The 18,395-nt window shown below is 39.8% G+C and overlaps 1 protein-coding gene across 1 annotated transcript in view; it reads right to left on the minus strand.

Annotated features, from left to right (window-relative positions):
- The window catches only part of SLC27A2 (solute carrier family 27 member 2), a 42,665-nt gene that overhangs the window by 6,457 nt on the left and 17,813 nt on the right, over positions 1-18,395 (minus strand). Inside the window, exons 4-7 of the mRNA XM_055320198.1 lie at positions 17,148-17,272; positions 4,910-5,104; positions 1,719-1,809; positions 1,166-1,364 (exon numbers count right to left, since the gene is read on the minus strand). Coding sequence (XP_055176173.1) covers positions 1,166-1,364; positions 1,719-1,809; positions 4,910-5,104; positions 17,148-17,272 — 610 coding nt within the window. The remainder of the gene's footprint in view (positions 1-1,165; positions 1,365-1,718; positions 1,810-4,909; positions 5,105-17,147; positions 17,273-18,395) is intronic.

The raw sequence follows: 18,395 nt of genomic DNA on the forward strand, positions 1-18,395 counted from the left end.
GATCGCTCACTTTCCTTACTAACTTCGGTTGCTATTTATTTCAATTTAATAGAATTTCATCCTTGTATTTCAGGGTCTCATGGCAATGGGAAAGCCTTTCCTAGGAGATATACTTTATTTGCAGGGAGATTATAACGTTAGTGCCCAAGCAATTGCTAACTGTCCACCTAATAAAGAGTTAAAATTTGTCTTATGTTTAAAAATTCTTTAGATTTCCCAGATTTATCTTTTTAGTAACATGAAGGTAGCATAAAATCACGGTATGGATCCTGAGTCATGGAACCCTGAGGACTACTGGAAACCCTGATTTCATGGGTGAAGGGATTGGGGTTAAGAAGGGTTACCTGCCTTAATAGCACAGCTGGTCAGGAGTAGAGGCAAGCCTAGGAGCTTGGTTTTCCACATTCATATTCTTGCTCTTCCTACTATAGCCAGACAGCTTCTATCCTTTCCTCATTCATTCATGCAAAGAGTAATCATGCATGTCAAGCACTGTGCTAGGTGGTGGTGCTGGTGCTAGGGAACCAGCTGGCATAGGGCCTGGCCTCAGGGAGATTACACAGGAAGGAATCTGATTCAACCGAAGAGTCATGAGGCTGGAGGACCATGCTGTTGTTGGGATTTACTTTTATAGTCTTAGGATAATGACTTTCAAAATTCATGGTGCTGACTTAGGTTTCTGTAGGAGACCACCTGGTTAGGGATGGAGAGTGGGAGGGAGAGAGGAAAACATGTGGGCTCAGAACCCCTACCCCTCACCTCCTGTTCAACTAGGTCAGTTCAACTTTAGTTTGCATTTGACTTTATCTGAAGAAGGGCCCCATGATTGGAAACAGTGTGAAAATCCCTGGCTGTTCTATGACTGTCTGGTAATAACTGAGGATAAATGAGAGAAATTGGATGGACTGTTAGGCTACCAAAAATTGGGCACAGGTTTTCTGCCTTTTTCTCATCTGGTGTTGCTCAACTAAGGTATCTGTGCATTGCAGAGTGACACTTCCTGTGTTTTGTTCCTTATTTTCTGGGAATACAGAAGGCTGAACTGGTGTGCCAAGAGATAGAAGGAAATGGAGCATCATAGCCAAAGTAGAATGAAATTCCAATTTAGGAGTAAGCCAAATTGTGCATGTGTTTGTTTTTGGTTCAATAATTCAAAGAAACCAACCGGAAAGTATCTCCAACTCTGTCATGGAAGTAGATGAAATTTTCATGGTCAATCTTTAAGAGATCTCCACTATTGAGATAGAGGTCTCCTTTCTTAAAGACATCTCTCAGTTTTTTCTTCTCAGTCTGAGTAGTTGCTCCAGCATAGCCACTAAAGGGTGTAAGTTGTGTGATTTTGCAAACAAGGAGTCCAACTTCACCTGACAGAAGAAAGTACATTGTTATTTTATGTGCTAGCAGTAGACAGATTTTATTATTAGCATACTCTTAAAACTGTTGCCATGTACTAAAAAATGGACATCTTCCCACATGGCCCATAAACCTGCTACAAATACCATTTTTTAACCTTACAGGGGCTGGTACTAAGTCTATCTTCAACAATGAAAAAATTAAAGACGTTCTTTGTAATTAAAATACCCTCAGAAAAATGTAGTGCAATGTTGTTCAAGTTGTATTTTCAGTTACCTTTATTATGAATCATTTACAAAGCTGACACAATATTGATCTCATTTTCTATGTACAGTAGCAACATTCAGAACAAAACTCTCCCATACCTTTGGAAACTTTGATGCAATATCCATTTCCATCTCGCACAGGCTCATCTTTCTCCACATCATATTTAATTAGATCATAAGATACGACTTTCTAGCAAAATTAAAACATATCATTTTATTTATTTATTTTTAACTATTTTATTTATGAAAGAGAGAGGGAGAGATAGAGAGTGCATGCACACACGAGCAGGGGTAGGGAAAAGCAGGCTCTCCGCTGAGCAGCGAGCCTAAGTGGGGCTCGATCCCAGGACTCTGGGATCATGACTTGAGCAGAAGGTAGATGCTTGACTGACTGAGCCACTCAGGGGCCCCAAAGTATATCATTTTAAATATAAATTCCTTCACATATTTTCCTTTTTATTGTGATATAGCATACATACGAAGTACAAAAGTACACATATCTTAAATGCCCAACTTGATAAAATTATACATGGACACATCCATGTCACTATCATCCAGACCAAGAAATAAAACATTTCCAATACCCCAAAAAGTCTCTAAAAATACCCTAAAAAGTAAAATCACTCTCATATATGTGATTGGGTAGGCGTATCATAAGCGGGTTTTAGAAACCTGTATGCCTCTGTTTCATGTTTCCATAAGTTTTCCAATATATTTAAAGTTCAGTGGTATAATTATTTCATGCCCATGGCTATAAAATGATTAAAACTCCACCATATTTCACATATAAATTTCAATGGTGTAAGAATTTAAATTTATGTAGATCACTTAAAAAATAAATTTATGTAGTTCAGTAAGAGTAGTGAGTGTATTTTCTCTGTTAATATTCTCTACTATTATTTTCTCTACTAAGTATGGCAGTATTTAGAAGTAATTCTTAGCCAGGAAGACTGTGTCCATTTCAAACTTATATTTAAGTCTATATGATAAATTAACCAATCATATATTTTAATTGTAGCAGACAGCCATTACAAAGCAAGCAGCATTCATAGTCAGCCAATGTTAGATCTTGTTTATTTGCAAGGTAAAAAAATTTGGAGGTAATAACTAACGCTTCTTTCCACATAAGCTGCAGGGGCATCTCCTTCCCCTGCCTTTTTTTTTTTTTTTTTTTTTTTTTTTAGTTAAAAAATATTTTCTTGTTTAAAGCAGAAAAACTGACAATAAGACATGGCAATGAATGGATGAGAAGCAAAGAACTAGTAACATATAGCACCAACTTCTAAGGTTGTCAGATTTAGTGAAAAACAGAAGTTTCCTTGTGACTTGTCTTTTTGAGGGTCAATAGTAATAACATAGATTATCTTGTACTGTGTCTCAATTAACTCAGCTTTCTACCCTTTATTGTCCTGAACTGCATTAGACCTGGGTCCCCACAGTTTGAGCTGGTGCAAGTTGAACTGGAACTATCTAAAGACTGACCTTATCAGCCATGGCTCCAGTGGGGAGTAAGCAATAGATCCTCGGCCTGTAGCAAGCCCAGTACAATTTTTTTGTGATAACGGAAACGTTCTACATCTATACTGCCCAACATGGTAGTCACTAAACACACGCAGCTACTGAGCATTTGAAATATGGCTAGCATGAAAGAAGAACCGAATTAAGAATTTCATTTACAAAATGTAAATATAAATGGCCACATGTAGCTAGTGGCTAGTACACTGGATGGTACAGGTGTGGAGGACAGTGGCAGGACCTGTGTAGCTGATGTTTGGCTGTCACTGTCAGAGTGGTTCCTTGGGCTTCAGAATGCCTTGAGATAAGGCCAGAATGTAACAAATGGGATGATAATAATCACTACAGCTAATAATTATTCATGGATATTATAGGACAGGCATTGGGCTATATCCTTTAAGGATTTTTTTCCTGTTATTTCTTTCTTTCTTCTTTCTTTCTTTCTTTCTTTCTTTCTTTCTTTCTTTCTTTCTTTCCTTCTTTCTTCTTCTTTCTTTTCTTTCTCTTTCTTTCTTTCTTTCAGATTTTATTTATTTACTCATGGCAGACACACAGAGAGAGGCAGAGACATAGGCAGAGGGAGAAACAGGCTCCCTGTGGAGAGCACAATGCGGGACTCGATCCCAGGACCCTGGGATCATGACCTGAGCCAAAGGCAGACGCTTAACCATTGAGTCATCCAGGTGCTCCTAACTGGGTTCTTTCAATAACCCTTCTCCCTTATTATACAGTTTGTGTCAGGCACTAGGCTCTACATTTTCTCTTTTTCTCTCTGTTTTACAAACAATGAAATCGAGGCCTAAGGAACAATAAGTGACTTGCTCAAGGTCACTCAATTAGTATACAAGGTGCCAAAATTTGATGTCTCAAGGCAGAACTCTTCTGCACACAGATAACTATCTTTTGTACTCAGCCCATCAGTCTCCTGGGGACACAAGTTGCCTGGGACCTTTGGTGTATCTGTTCATGGTCAGGCAGGAAGGGCTGCCAGTGGCATAATGACAGCAATGATTGCTCAAGCCAGGGAAGGCTCAGCCTTTACCGAATGTTCCTGGAATTTTGAAAATCACCCAGAAGACTGACTGCTCAAACACACAAAAAAGGCAAAGAGATTATACGGAGACTCCAGGCAATAAATGCCTGAAAGGGAAAAGAGACTGCTACATGAGCTGGCTTAAAAATGGGAAATATCTTTCTAGTGGAGTTCTCAGGCAATCACAAACATCTGTGAGACCTTAGAACATAGCACAACATAGTCTTCTAGTTCTCTCGAAGGTTTAAACTGTGGTTCCTAATAATGGGGCCACAGCGTTTGAAAAGCACTGATGCCTGTGCCCTGCCTCAGAACAACTGGATCCAAAGCTCAAGGGGATGGTACCCTGCTCTCCTCTACATAAAAAGTTCCCCAGGTGATTGTGACACACAGAACAATGAAAGAGAAATACCACATTTCACAGTGTGTGGTGAACTTACGGAACTAGTAGCCTTCTGGTGTTCTGTTGTATGTAGAAATGGCATCAGGAGACCTCACATAGGTTGCAGACAGCAAAGGCATAATAGGTTGTTATTAAGAGAAATTAAGATTTTAAGTTAAAGGGCCCTGGTTATTTTGTGCTCATGTCATAGAGAATGAGCAGACCTCTCTCATGGTTACACGGATTGGCCATGGCTCTGATGCAGCATGAAATTCTAATAACATCATCATGACACAGCTTTTAAGAAGTCTCCATATTCTGAAAACTGGCTACATATGCTTCGTCTTTCAGTGTACTTACCTTCTGTAGGTAGTTTACTCTCCCAACAGCCCCAATTTTTCTTGTATAATTCATAAAGGCAATATTGCCTTCTGTGGCAGCGTAAAATTCATAAATACAAATGTCTCCAAATCTCCTGATGAATTCCCTCCACACATCCTCTCGCAAGCCATTTCCTATTGCCAATCTCACTTTATGGACACGATCATTGGGTTTCTGTGGTCGGAGGAGAGACCAAATTAAAACCACTCTGGAGACTGTACTTATATACTAGTAATTGCCTTTACATTTCCACATATTTATGTTGCTTATGAGTTCACCATGTCTGTTATTCATGCACATAATGCCTCCTCCCCACCAGCTGACCTAGCTTGGGCTAGCAGTTAGGACTCTGATTTAATAACCAAAAGGCTTGGCTTTTCCTGTTTTGACTTTTAAAAGGCAAGATGAGATAATTTTATAGAACTAAGTGATGCCAGCATTCAATCTATATTCAGTCTGAAGCTAGAATAATGTACTGATTGCTTTCTTGATGGGACTGGTGAATCTCAAAGAATTGCCAGAAAGGAGGGACCATATGGGAAAGATCTCTATCAAAGATTGACACTCTGAAGCAGCAATCTTCACTTGACAAAGAAGCAGAAAACAAGGAACACAACATTAGGAGAAAGAATGATTTTCTACAGAGTCATTACTGTTAGGGCCTCAGGGGATTGGAGAGAAGACTCTTGATTATTTAGCAGATATGACCCTGAGGTCACAGAACCAGGTAACGCTGAACCATGACAATGAAACTGTCCCAGTGGGATTGGGAAAGGGAAGAGAGAGAGAGGAAGCTGGCTCCCAGCTGCCTCAGGTGGCCTGGGAGGAATATGCTTTGCTATAAATAAAAATCGCCAAGGAAAAATTGTTTTGAGTGTAAGAACTGGAAGGAGAGCTTGTGTCACCAACAGAGGTGGAATTAGGACCAGGCTGCTCTCCATTTAACCACAATCACTTATGAGGCCCCTGCAAATATGTCCAAATCTATGGTAATTTAAATGGTATTTTATATTAATAAGCAATTTATGTCCTCTAGGAGATTACAGTCTAGTGGGAGAGAAAGGTGAATAAATATAATTTTATTTTATTTTTTAAAGATTTCATTTATTTGATAGAGAGAGCACAAGCAGGGGGAGTGGCAGGGAGAGGGAGAAGCAGACTCCCTGCTGAGCAGAGAGCCCCATGTGGATTTTGATCCCAGGACCCTGGGATCATGACCTGAGCCGAAGGCAGACCCTTAATGAACCGAGCCACCCAGGTACCCCAAGTATAATTTTAACTTGAAAATCTTGTAATTCTATGATCTTTAGCAGGAAACAGGATGGAACGGGTAGAGGTGCTTGGTAACTAGGACTCTCATATCAAGTGTGAATTTCTTTGATTGAACAGCAATTTGCTTATAAGGACAAATGTTCTGAAGAGCATTTTCTACATTATTTCCTATTCTGTGAAATCACTGTGAAGTTATTTTAGAGTAAGAGTTCCTCTTTGAAAAGAGCTGTTGTAATAGGGAGACTGGTGGTTCTTCGGTAAGGGGAGAGCCTTTGATATGACAGTTCAAAACCAAACCAAAACAAAGCTTGAACTGAGTTCCCTGCCAGAGGAGGCAACGGGTCAGGGGAGCAGTGTACATGCATTTCATTTTTGAGTAGCTCCTTGGTTGAAACTAAAGTGGTGAAGCTTCTTCAGGAGTCCTAACCAATGAGATGGGCAGATACTGGTCACTCGTAAAAACTGGGCCCCTTGTGTGGCCTTTCCGAGGAGGAAATGTGTAGAGCCCAGGAGTCTCATGCAAGTATTCTTAATCAGGGTGTTCAGGAGAGGTACCTGAGAAGCCTTTTAAAACTTCATGAACCTAGACGTTCTGATTGAGTGGGAACCTATTCTCTTAATCAGCTCCCTAGGTCCATAGATCACTGAATCAATACATCTTTCTCTATTTCTGATGGCATTACATTCCAATACACCCACCATAAATGAAAAAGGTCATCAGTCAAAAATGCTTTCAATTCACCTAACCTACTGAACATTAATAGCTTAACCTAGCATACCTTAAATGTATTCAGAACACATACATAAGTCTATGGCTGGGCAAAATCATCTGGCACAAAGCCTATTTTATGATACAGTATTGAATACCTCATGTAATTGATTGAATACTGTACTGAAAGCGAGAAGCAGAATGGTTTCAGGGTATTGGCTGTTTACCCTTGTGATCGTGTGGCTGACTGGGAGCTGTGGCTCACTGCAGCTACCCAGCATCATGAGAGAGGATTGTACTCTATATTGCTGGACAAAAAGATCAAAACTCCAGCATATGGCTTCTACTGAGTGTGTGTCACTTTCACAGCATTGCAAAGTAAAAAAATCATAGGTCTAACCAGCATAAGTTGGAGACTATCTGTATTCTATTAATGATTACGAAGTACCCGTAAGTGGGGAGGCCATATGTCTGGTTTGCCAGGGCCAGTCCTGGTTAATTCATGTTGTCCTGAAGTGCTTATTAATTATAGTCCTTTCACTCTCAAGTGTCCCCGTTTGGACATTGAATTGCAGGGTCACCCATCTATAAGGCACTGTCTTTAGTAAGTGTCAGCTTTTCAGAGACCCTGTTCCCGGCCCCACACTGCTGACCCTCACTGCAACCTCCAGGAACAAAACATCATAAATATTTAAAGAATACTGACTTTGGCTTAAAAATAACCTCCTGACCTGGGGCTTACCTGCTCTTAGGCCCATGTGAGAAGCTCCAAAGTAGCACTCCAGTGTGTATACCTAAGACCTTACTAAGCCCATATGCTGTCTGTAATCAGCCTCTTAGATTATTTTCTTTTCTAATGGGTGGTGGACATCTATCTCCCCCATTAGATTGTAAATTCCTTGAGACCAAATATATCTCTGTATCATCTGCAGTGCCTGCACCTGTGCTTGCCTACAGTGCAATGGCTGCAGTAAAAGGAGTGACCTCTACTGGGAAGTCCTCAAGTTCTCTGTTGGGCAGTTAACAGCCAGGACAGCAGCCCAAGGGCAGAGGCTAGGGCATGGGAGGCTGCAGGTGCCTGGGGCGGCTGAGAAGCAGGCCAGCTTCACAGGTGCAGCTGGCACCTGTGGGTGGGAGCTAGCCAGGCTGTGTCATAATACCATTAGCTCGGTTTTCATCATTTCATTGTAAACTGAGGGATCCTATTACACCAGCAGAAGGGATTAAGGCTGTAAACTGCAAGTGCTTGTGCACACACACTGGGAGACCCCAGAACCTTCTGAGATGTCTGGTTCTCACCCAAGTTTTGCTCACCATTGGCTGAGAGTACTTGGTGTGACTTGAAGTTTCCTTCCCATATGAGAAACCGTATTTCCTCATTACCAAGTTCACTCCTCAAAAGAACTATCTTTTAGGTCAATGATCACACAGTTATTTTTCTTTAACCAAGGCCGAACCTTTGATTCCACATAAAGAGGGGAGAGGCCACATGTAAAAAAGCTGGAGGACTTGAATCTGTACTAGGATTTAACAACTACAGGGTGAGAGGGCAGGGTGTCCAGTGAGGAATGGAAAGCAGGTAAACAGACTAAGAAGGAAACTTTTATTGAGGGTTTCACTACTCCATGCCAGGCATTTGACCTTTGCCGTCTTACTCAAGTTTCTATAGAATCCTGCCAAAAGGTGATAAGTCATGTAAGTATTTGCCTCAGGGACAACTGGGTGGCTCAGTTGGTTAAGCGTCTGACTCTAGACCTCAGCTCAGGTCTGTATCTCAGGGTTGTAACTTTAAGCCCTGCATTGGGCTCCATGCGGGGTATGGAGCCTACTTAAAAATTTTTTTTTGCTTCAATTGAGGAAACAGAGTCTCAAATAATGTGCTGGAGATCACACAAGTAACAATGTAGTTGCTCTAAGAATCAAATCCAAATTTATGTGATTGCAGAGAGAGCTTTTTCTTTAGTTAAAAAAAAAAAAAGAGTGGCACATTCACAGTTTAACATTCAAAGCATCGAAAGGCTTTTAAATGGCAGGTGCTGTCAGCCCACTTGCCTGCTCCATCCTCTGCCTTTCCTCTACCACCTGGAGCCAGACACTGTCCACTCTTGTAGCACCTTCCTCTTCTCTCCAGCTTTTAAATTATATGCTTATACTACTACCTTTTGATTCATCAATTTTAGACATTCTTTTTTTTTCTTTTAAAGATTTTATTTATTTATGAGAGGGAGAAGCAGGCTCTCTGTGGGGAGGCCTGATGTGGACCTTGATCCCAGGACCCCAGGATCATGACCTGAGCCAAAGGCAGACACTCAACCACTGAGTCACCCAGGTGCCCCTACTTGTTGATTTTCTATTGTGCTAGAGGAAGTTGAAGCTCTCTATCATTTGCTTCAGTTTTTCGAATATCACAGTGTTCGGTTAACTCAATATTCAGTGCTCACATTATTTTGCTCATCATACACTACTGATGAGCCAAGGAATATACTCTGACCATACATATTTTTTTTTTTTTTTTACTCTAACCATATTATTGAGTCAATTAATTTTTCCTGGAATTCACTGCCACTTGCTCATTTGCTTCATTTTCTTAGTTTCTATTCACGGGTGTTTCTTCCATCCAACAGTCTCGAAATACTATGTTCTTCATGGTGAAATCCACCAGATGGTCTAATTTCTTTGTTCTCTTATGCTTTCTTTCAGCCTTCTGCTCCAGTCTGGACTGGTTGCTTTCCAGGCCTAGGGCTTCCTTAGCCTCTCTTTCCTGGATCCTGGGTCCTCAGCTCTCTCTTCTCACTCTCCTCTTTGCATGGAACACTTTTTCTAGTGGCTTCCTAAAGGAGGGTGTATATTATTTTGAGAATTTGAATGCCTGAAAATATTCATACTGTACACTTGATTGATAATTTGATCAGATATAGAATTCTAGAGAGACAATATTTTTTTTTCTGAGAATTTTGAAAGCACTGATCTTTTGTCTTCCAGCTTGTAGTGTTGCTATTTGCCAAGTCAAATGTTATTCTTATAGATTCTTTCTTCTCTCAATGTCTCTCTCTCTCTTTTTTGGGTAGTCTTATCTTTCATTCTGGTGTAGTTTTAAAATTCTAAATTCCACTCATTTTATTGGATACTCACTTGGCTCTTTTAATCTGTCCTTCAGTTCTGGGAAGTTTTCTTTCCTTTTTATTTTTATTTTTTTTTTAGTTTTAAATATATTTTTTTAAATTTTTTTTTATTTATTTATGATAGTCACAGAGAGAGAGAGAGAGAGGCAGAGACATAGGCAGAGGGAGAAGCAGGCTCCATGCACCGGGAGCCCGATGTGGGATTCGATCCCGGGTCTCCAGGATCGCGCCCTGGGCCAAAGGCAGGTGCTAAACTGCTGCGCCACTCAGGGATCCCTTTTTTTTAGTTTTAAAAAGCTATTTCTCTTCAGCATTTTTTTAAACAGATAGGTTGGTTATTATTGTTTTCATTTCACTTTAAAAAATGTTATTATTATTTTTTCTTTTTCTTTTTTTAAGTAGGCTTCACACCCAGCATGGAGCCCAAAATAGGGCTTGAACTCATGACCCTGAGATCAAGACCTTAGCTGAAGGATCATGAGTCAGATGCTTAACTGATTGAGCCACCCAAATGCCCCTAAATTATTTTTAAAGTTTTGTCTATTTTTTCTATTAAAGTGTAGTTGACATATAATGTTATATTAGTTTCAGGTATACAACAAAGTGATTCGACAATCTATACATTACTTAGTGCTCACTATGATTAGTGTCAGCACACAATGTTATTACTCATATCATTGACTATATTCCTTCTGTGGAACTTTTTACTCCTATGAATTTTTTATACTTGGAAGTTTGAATCTTTTAATCCCCTTCACCTATTTCACTCATCCCCTCATCTTCCTTCTTTCTGGCAACCACACCACTTTGGTCTCTGTATTTATGATTCTGTTTTTTGCTTGTTTGTTCATTTTGTGTTTTAGATTTCACATGAGTGAGATCATATGGTATTTGTCTTTCTCTGACTGTTTCACTTAGCATAATACTCTCTGGCTCCATCTTTGTCATTGCAAATGACAAGATCTCATTCTTTTTTTATGGTGGAGTAATATTCATATATATACATACATACATATATATTCATATATATATACATCATATATATATACACACATATATATATATAATATTCTTCATCCATTCATGAAGTTTTCTTGTATTGCTTCTTTGATAATATCCTCCTCTCCATTTTTTCTGTTTTATTTTCCTGATTTTCTGTTAATTGGTTGTTGGACTTCTTGGATCGATCTTTTAATTTTTTTTATTTTGTCTCCCCTCACATCCATCATTTTATCTTTCCTCCAATTTTCTCTAAGTTTTCTCAAGTTTATCTTCCAAACTTTATTATTTTTTTATTTAAAAATTTATTATTTTTTATTTTTAAAAAGATTTTATTTATTTATTCATGAGAGACACAGAGAAAGAGGCAGAGACATAGGCAGAGGGAGAAGCAGGCTCCAGGCAGAGAGCCCAATGTGGGACTCCATCCCGGGACTCCAGGATCACGCCCTGAGCCCAAGGCAGACGTTTAACCACTGAGCCACCTAGGCATCCCTCTTCCAAACTTTATATGAATTAAACAAGTTACATCATATTTTCATTTTTAGGAGATTTTATTAGTTTTTATTTAACAGCATACTATTCTTCTCTAACGGCTCTGAAGATACTGATTTTAAGTTTTTGAAAGTTTTCTCCTGCTCTTTGAATTGATACTGTCTCTTCTATTCTTTTGATGATATTTCACATTGGAGGCTTTCCTCAGGTGTCTGCTGATCCTTGAGGTCTGTTCATATTCAGAAGTAAGGCAACTAAAGATGTTTGCATAGCTTTGTGAGCAGAGGGAGTGGTATTGTCAAGTGGGCTGCACTGTCCTATGACAGGGCAGTTCTACTGAGAATTAGACTTCCATATTCTCTTGCCTACAAGCATAAGTTGGCTGCTGGAGTTCTAGAAGCTGTGCAAGGGAAGGGCACTGGTAGCCTCTCTGGTTAATAAGTAGGTATTTACTCAATCTCTATTTTCAGTGCTTCACCTCTATCTTCCTCCTCCAATGGTGGGGTCCTTGAATTCAAAGCTCTTCTAGGTCTTCTCCAGAGAATCAAGCTCTATTCATATTTGCTGCCTCTGATTTCTCAGTTTTCAGGAAGTCAATCTGCTTCCTTCTTGTTGGTACTAGCCTCTTAGGTTTCACCCCTCTCAGTCCACGACATCAATGACCTTTGTCTTTCAGCTGTGTGTATTATGTAGTTTCCTGTGGCAATGTCTCTTAATTTCTAAGGGATGCAGCTTGTATGTCTTTTTCTTGTTCTTGTCTTTGGGAGATTTTTCAGGAGGTGAAAAGCAGAAGGCATTCACCACCTTAGAAAAAATTCCTGAGTTTCTGATCTTAACAACTAATATGCTACACGTCTGCCTGGCTCCCCTAGGAGAAAAGAAAGCACCCAATAACAGGAATGAAAAGAAGAGGATTTCTCTGCTTTACAGAGTCCTTTCTCCCTTGAGTGCATCTTCCCACTGAAGCCAAAGGGACTGTCTAAAACCACCATCTCCCCATCACTCTTCTAAGGAAGGCCTTTTAGTGGTGCTTTGTCATGTTCACATGAGTCTCAGCATATCAAAGCCCTTGTCACCTGAGCCAACCACCCAGTCTTGCCTCCGGCTATATGCTTGAAGCTTGCCCTATGCCAGGTCCTTCATTCCACTCTGCATGCACTGTTCCAGAAGACCTTCTTTCACTGCATGGCTGGTAAGCTTTTCTGCACCCTTTGAAGCTCACCTTTTATAGTGAACCATCTCTGATTCTTCTCTTTCCCTCTTTTTGTTTTTCTGCTTTCTTGCTCTTTTTTTCCTTGCCCCTGGCTTACCCCTGAGAGGTCAAACAGCTCACTCTCCACTCTGCTGCTAAATACCCCTCCATTGTATTTTCCATCAGAATGGAGGTGATGCAGAGGCAGAGATTTTAGGCTGGGAGAGGACCACAGAGCTTATCTGATTTTGGGGAGAAGGCAGATGACACTAGGAGGTAACAATACGGAAGTAAGCTATTCAGCAGTCCCAGGATTCTAGTCTATCTTATTTCCCCTTCCAAATATCATGACTTCTATGTGTGGCTCCTGGAACTCTTTTCTGGTTCCCTTTTCCTTCTCCTTCTCCTCCTCCCATCCTGGTCACATGCCTAGCAAGCACCACAAAGCTTCATTTAGACTCATTCTATGGCTTAGTCCCTAATTGGGCTAGAGAAACACTGAGCTTTAGCAGTATCTTGTTCCAATAAATATTTTTTTTCCTAAATGGCATTGCTTTTTAGGCAACTACACAAACAAAATGGGAGATGACAACTATACACTGTGGGAAATGAACCAGACTGGACTTTCATTGTAAACAGGTACTCTGGATGTTAAGGCCCAAATATAATAATGGAAGACAGGTAAGATGGATAAAGAACTTTCTGCAATAGCACTGTAAAACCACTAGTCGACAGCTCTGCTACCCTCCCAGTGCAAAGGGAGAGAGAGAATCTTAAGCAGGCTCTATACCCAGCATAGAGCACTACATGGGGCAACCCTGAGATCATGACCTGAGCTGAAATAGGATGCCAGATGCTTAACTGATGAGCCACCCAGGCACGCCTAGGTCTTTTTTCCATTTTTGAGATAATTTTTGTTTAAGCATTTTATTTCATTTTTTAAAAATTTTTTTAAAAGTATTTTTTTATTTTTTATTTTTATATGATAGTCACACACAGAGAGAGAGAGGCAGAGACACAGGCAGAGGGAGAAGCAGGCTCCATGCACCGGGAGCCCGACGTGGGATTCGATCCGGGGTCTCCAGGATCGCGCCCTGGGCCAAAGGCAGGCGCTAAACCGCTGCGCCCACCCAGGGATCCCTATTTTATTTTTTAATATTTATTTTTTTATTTTTTAAAGATTTTGTTTATTTATTCATAGAGACACACACAGAGAGAGGCAGAGACACAGGCAGAGGGAGAAGCAGGCTCCCTACAGGAAGCCTGACATGGGATTTGATCCCAGGTCTCCAGGATCACACCCCAAACTGCTGCACCACCGGGGCTGCCCAAGCATTTTAGATAAACATCCGACTTTAATCTTTTGCGTGTGGATATTTAGTTTTCCCAGGATCATTTTTTGAAAAGACTGTTCTTTCCCCACTGAATGGTCCTAGCACCCTTATCAAAAATCATTTGACTGTATATATGAGGGTTTATTTCTGGGCTCTCTATTCTATTCCACTAGTCTGTATTCTGTCTTTATGTTAGTATCATATTGTCTTGATTACTATAGCTTTGCAGTAAGTTTTGAAATTAGAAAGTATAAATCTCCCAGTTTTGTTTTTCTTTTTCAAGATTGCTTTGGCTATTTGGGTCCCTTGAGACTCTATATGAATTTTAGGAGAGTTTTTTTTTTTTTTTTTTGGTGTGTGTGTTTCCATGAAAAGTGACATTGGGATTTTGATAGGGACTGCATTGAATTTATAGGTCTCTTTGGGTAGCAGCAACATTTTAACAATATTAACTCTTCCAATCTGTAAACATGAGGTATATTTTCATTTATTTATATATTCTTTAATTTCTTTCACTCAATGTTTTCTAGTTTTCATTATACATGTCTTTCACCTCCCTGGTTAAGTTAATGCCTAAGTATTTTATTCTTTTTGATGTTACTGTTTTTTTAGTTATCTTCTCAGATTGTTCATTATTTGTGTATAGAAATACAACAGATTATTGTGCGTTGACTCTGTATCCTGCTATCTTGCAGAATTCATTTATTAGTACTAATTTTTTTTAGATTTTATTTATTTGACATTTGACACACAGAGAGAGAGAGAGAAAGAGAGAGAGAGCACAAGAGCGAGAGCACAATAATGCACAAGCAGGGGAAGCAGTAGGCAGAGGGAGAAGGAGAAGAAGACTGCCACTGAGCAGGGAGCCTGCCTTGAGTCTCCACCTCAGGACTCTGGGATCATGACTTGAGCTTGCAAAGACAGATGCTCAACCAACTGAGCCACCCAGGCACCCAGTACTAACAGTTTTTTGTCTTAAGGATTTGCTATATATAAGCTCAAATCATTTAAAAAAAGTCTTTAACTAAAGGTTTTTTTTTGAGATAACTTTGATTATTCCTTACAATTCTTATAAGTATTTTTAAGACAAACCAGAACTCAGGGTGGGGGAGAAGCAAGAGCAAACAGAAACTCCATATTCTCTAGATCTGAGATCATCCATGAATTATACAACAAATCATAATATATTTTTTTCATAATATATTTTGAAGATATAAAACCCCAATCTAATTTTGTTTTTCAGCATCTGAGACAACATTATGAGGAAAGAGAAAGGTGGAAGTCTTTATATGTGTGAGCATGTAAACCTGAAAGAGCTACATAAACAAGTTTATTTTCCTCAAGTCAACACACCCTCCCCCAGGAGACTTCTAACTGACAAAGGGGGCCTTTAAGGCAGAGAATAAAAGTTAAACAGAAGGGCCCCATATGTATTTCTGGGTTTTAATAGAGAGGCATGAAGTCTTGAGGGCCAGACGGGATACTAATGTGAAAAAAATTCAATAATGGCTTCAACAGAAATTGCTGTGGGATAGGTCCTAATCCAGCTCACAGCTAATTATGACTCTTATGAAACTATTGAATCTGCTGCCCAAATCAGAATAATATGTGCTAAGCCTAAACATTTCAGGGAAACATATTACTTCTCTTAAGTTGATCATATATCTTTCAGAATTTAGAGGTACATTCAACAAAGTTTGTTGATGCCTAGAATATGCCAGATACAGATCTCAATGCTGGAGATCTGACAGCAACCAAAGCCCCTGGTGCATGGAACTTTCATTTAATTGAGGGAGATAGACAATAGTCATATAAACCTGTACTATGCCAGGAGAGACAGTACTGTCTGTGAAAAGCAGTCACACACGAGATGGATGGTAAGGGGTGAAGTGACATATTTGTTAATTAGTAGGAGGGACCTCTATGATGAGCTGACATGTGGGCAGAGAATGACTGAAGTGAGGAGGGGAAGAACTGGGGCAAGAGCATTCTCTACTCTTCCTATGTCACAGCAGATGTTATATCAAGTGAACATAACAGGTACTTATAGATAGTAATTTATCAGCTTAGTCCTCATCTGAGTTTGTTTTATGAGGTCTGAAAGGACTAAAGGAAGCAGGATCTGGTGAGTTTACTGCATTATCTAGTCTAATGATTCTCAACTTGGGTTGATTTTTGCTTGCTAGGGAGTATCTGGCAATGTCTGAAGACATTTTGATTATCATAACCTGGGGGGAGGGAGAGGGTATTACTGGCATGTCCTGCATAGAGGTCAAAGATGACACTAAATATCCTACCCTGCACCGAATAACTTTATACAGCACAGAATGGTTGTGCCCAAAATGTCAGCAGTGCTGTGCTGAGAAACCTTGATTTGGTGCCCAGGCAGGCTGCCGGGCCCCTGATATGAGTTGAGGAATTGGCAGGAGAAGTTCTTTCAAAAAACCCCATCAAGATATCTGGATATCTGCAAAATGGTAGATCCAAGGCCTCTGGAGTAACCTTGAGGCAACTGCTCCAACCTTGTTGACAGATTTAGATAATATCAAAACCACACAGGGATTTATTCAAGCAACATTAAGTACAAGTTTCCTGCCTGTGGTATAAGACAAAGTAAGGATACAAGTCCCTGCCATCAAAGACTTTATGGCCTAGGGAGGATGGAAGGTATTAAGACAAATACCTACAATGTGACAAAGCCACAGTGGGTAGAAATCAAATGATGTAAGGGAAGGGAGTAATGACTTTTGTTACAGTGACCCAAATAGGCTTAACATATGAAGTATCATTTGAACTGGGCTCTGACAGTGAGTAGACTTAAAACAGGTAGAGAAGGAAGTAAAAGATCTGCTAGGTAGAGGGTGAGATGTGAAGACAGGTAAAGAGGTGAGGAATAACAATACTAATAGCAACTGCCACCTAATAAATCTCTACATGATGGGTGTGGTGCCAAACACTTTATCATGACATGCAATTGTAGTCTAAACTGAAAACTGAGAGATATGCAAGTATCAGCTGAAGCCTTGCATGACCCAAAGTAACCTGAATTCCCATATTACCTATCTCAAAAAGAATGAAATATGGGGAGTGTTACCTGGGGTGAATTGCACAAATACCGAAGAAGTTCACCAATATACTGAATCACAGTGATGTTATATTTTCTGCAGTCATCCCAAAATTGGCTGGCTGAAAATTTGTCCCGTAAAACAAGAGTAGCACCTACAGAGAAGTGTATATAAAGTGTTAATAAAGAAATGCTATTAAAAACCTCTCTGGTTATATTTGTCATTTTTGAAAGGTAGAAATTTAAATATGAATTATAGTCACAAACAAGTTTTGAGTATTGATTATATTCAATACAAAAATCAGTGAGACATGGTTTTATCCTACAGAGGCTTTCAATCTAGTGGGGGAGAGACACACGCAGACGTCTAATAAAAGTCAGTGTATAATAAATATAGAGTTCAAATGAATCCCTAAGGGAATGTGAATGAGTGTGTGTGTGTGTATGTGTGTGTATTAATTCTGCTTGGGTAAGAGCTGAGAAAGGCATTTTTTGGAAGAGGTAGGATTTGAATTATGTCTTGAGCAATGAATATGAAGAAAGATGAGAGAATTCCAAGCAGAGGAAACAGTGTGAACATAAAGATAGGGCAGTCCAGAAGGTGCGGGAAGATAGCCAAGACCCAGTTGGCCTGTGACTAAAGTGAAGGAGAGTGAGTGAGTTATGGGAGAGGAACCTGGAGATGCAGCTAGGGGTACCATCATGGAGAACTTGGAAGGGCCAGGTAGAAGAGTCAGACTTAACTATGCAGGCAATGGAGAACCAGGGTCTTGAGCAAGTAGGAAAATTATTCTTTGATGGGTGAGGTAGACATAATGGCTCCCAAAGAAGTACCTGTTCTAATCTGTAGAACCTGTGTATATCTACCTTACATGGCAAAAGGGACTGCATAGATGTGATTAAGTTCAGGATTTTGAGATGGGAAGATCAACCTGGATTACCTAGGCGGGACCAGTGAAATCATAAATGTCCTTGTAACAGGAAGGCAAGCAGGTCAAGGGCAGAAGGAGATGGAATGAAAGAAACCAAAGGTTGGAATGATATGTTTGAAGGTGGAAGAAGCAGCCACAAGCCAAAGGATGCAGGCAGCCTTTAGAAGCTAGAATAAGTAAGAAAATGGATTTTTTCCTAGAGCTTCCAGAAGGGACGCAGCCCTGCTAACACCTTGATTTTAAGACTTCTGACCTTCAAAACAGAAAAAAAAAAAAAAAAAAACTGTGTTGTAAGCCACTGAGTTTGTGGCAATTTGTTACAGTAACAGTAGGAAATGAATATAAT

This window comes from Nyctereutes procyonoides, unplaced genomic scaffold (assembly GCF_905146905.1).
Source record: "Nyctereutes procyonoides isolate TBG_1078 unplaced genomic scaffold, NYPRO_anot_genome, whole genome shotgun sequence".
Classification (NCBI taxonomy): Eukaryota; Metazoa; Chordata; class Mammalia; order Carnivora; family Canidae; genus Nyctereutes; species Nyctereutes procyonoides.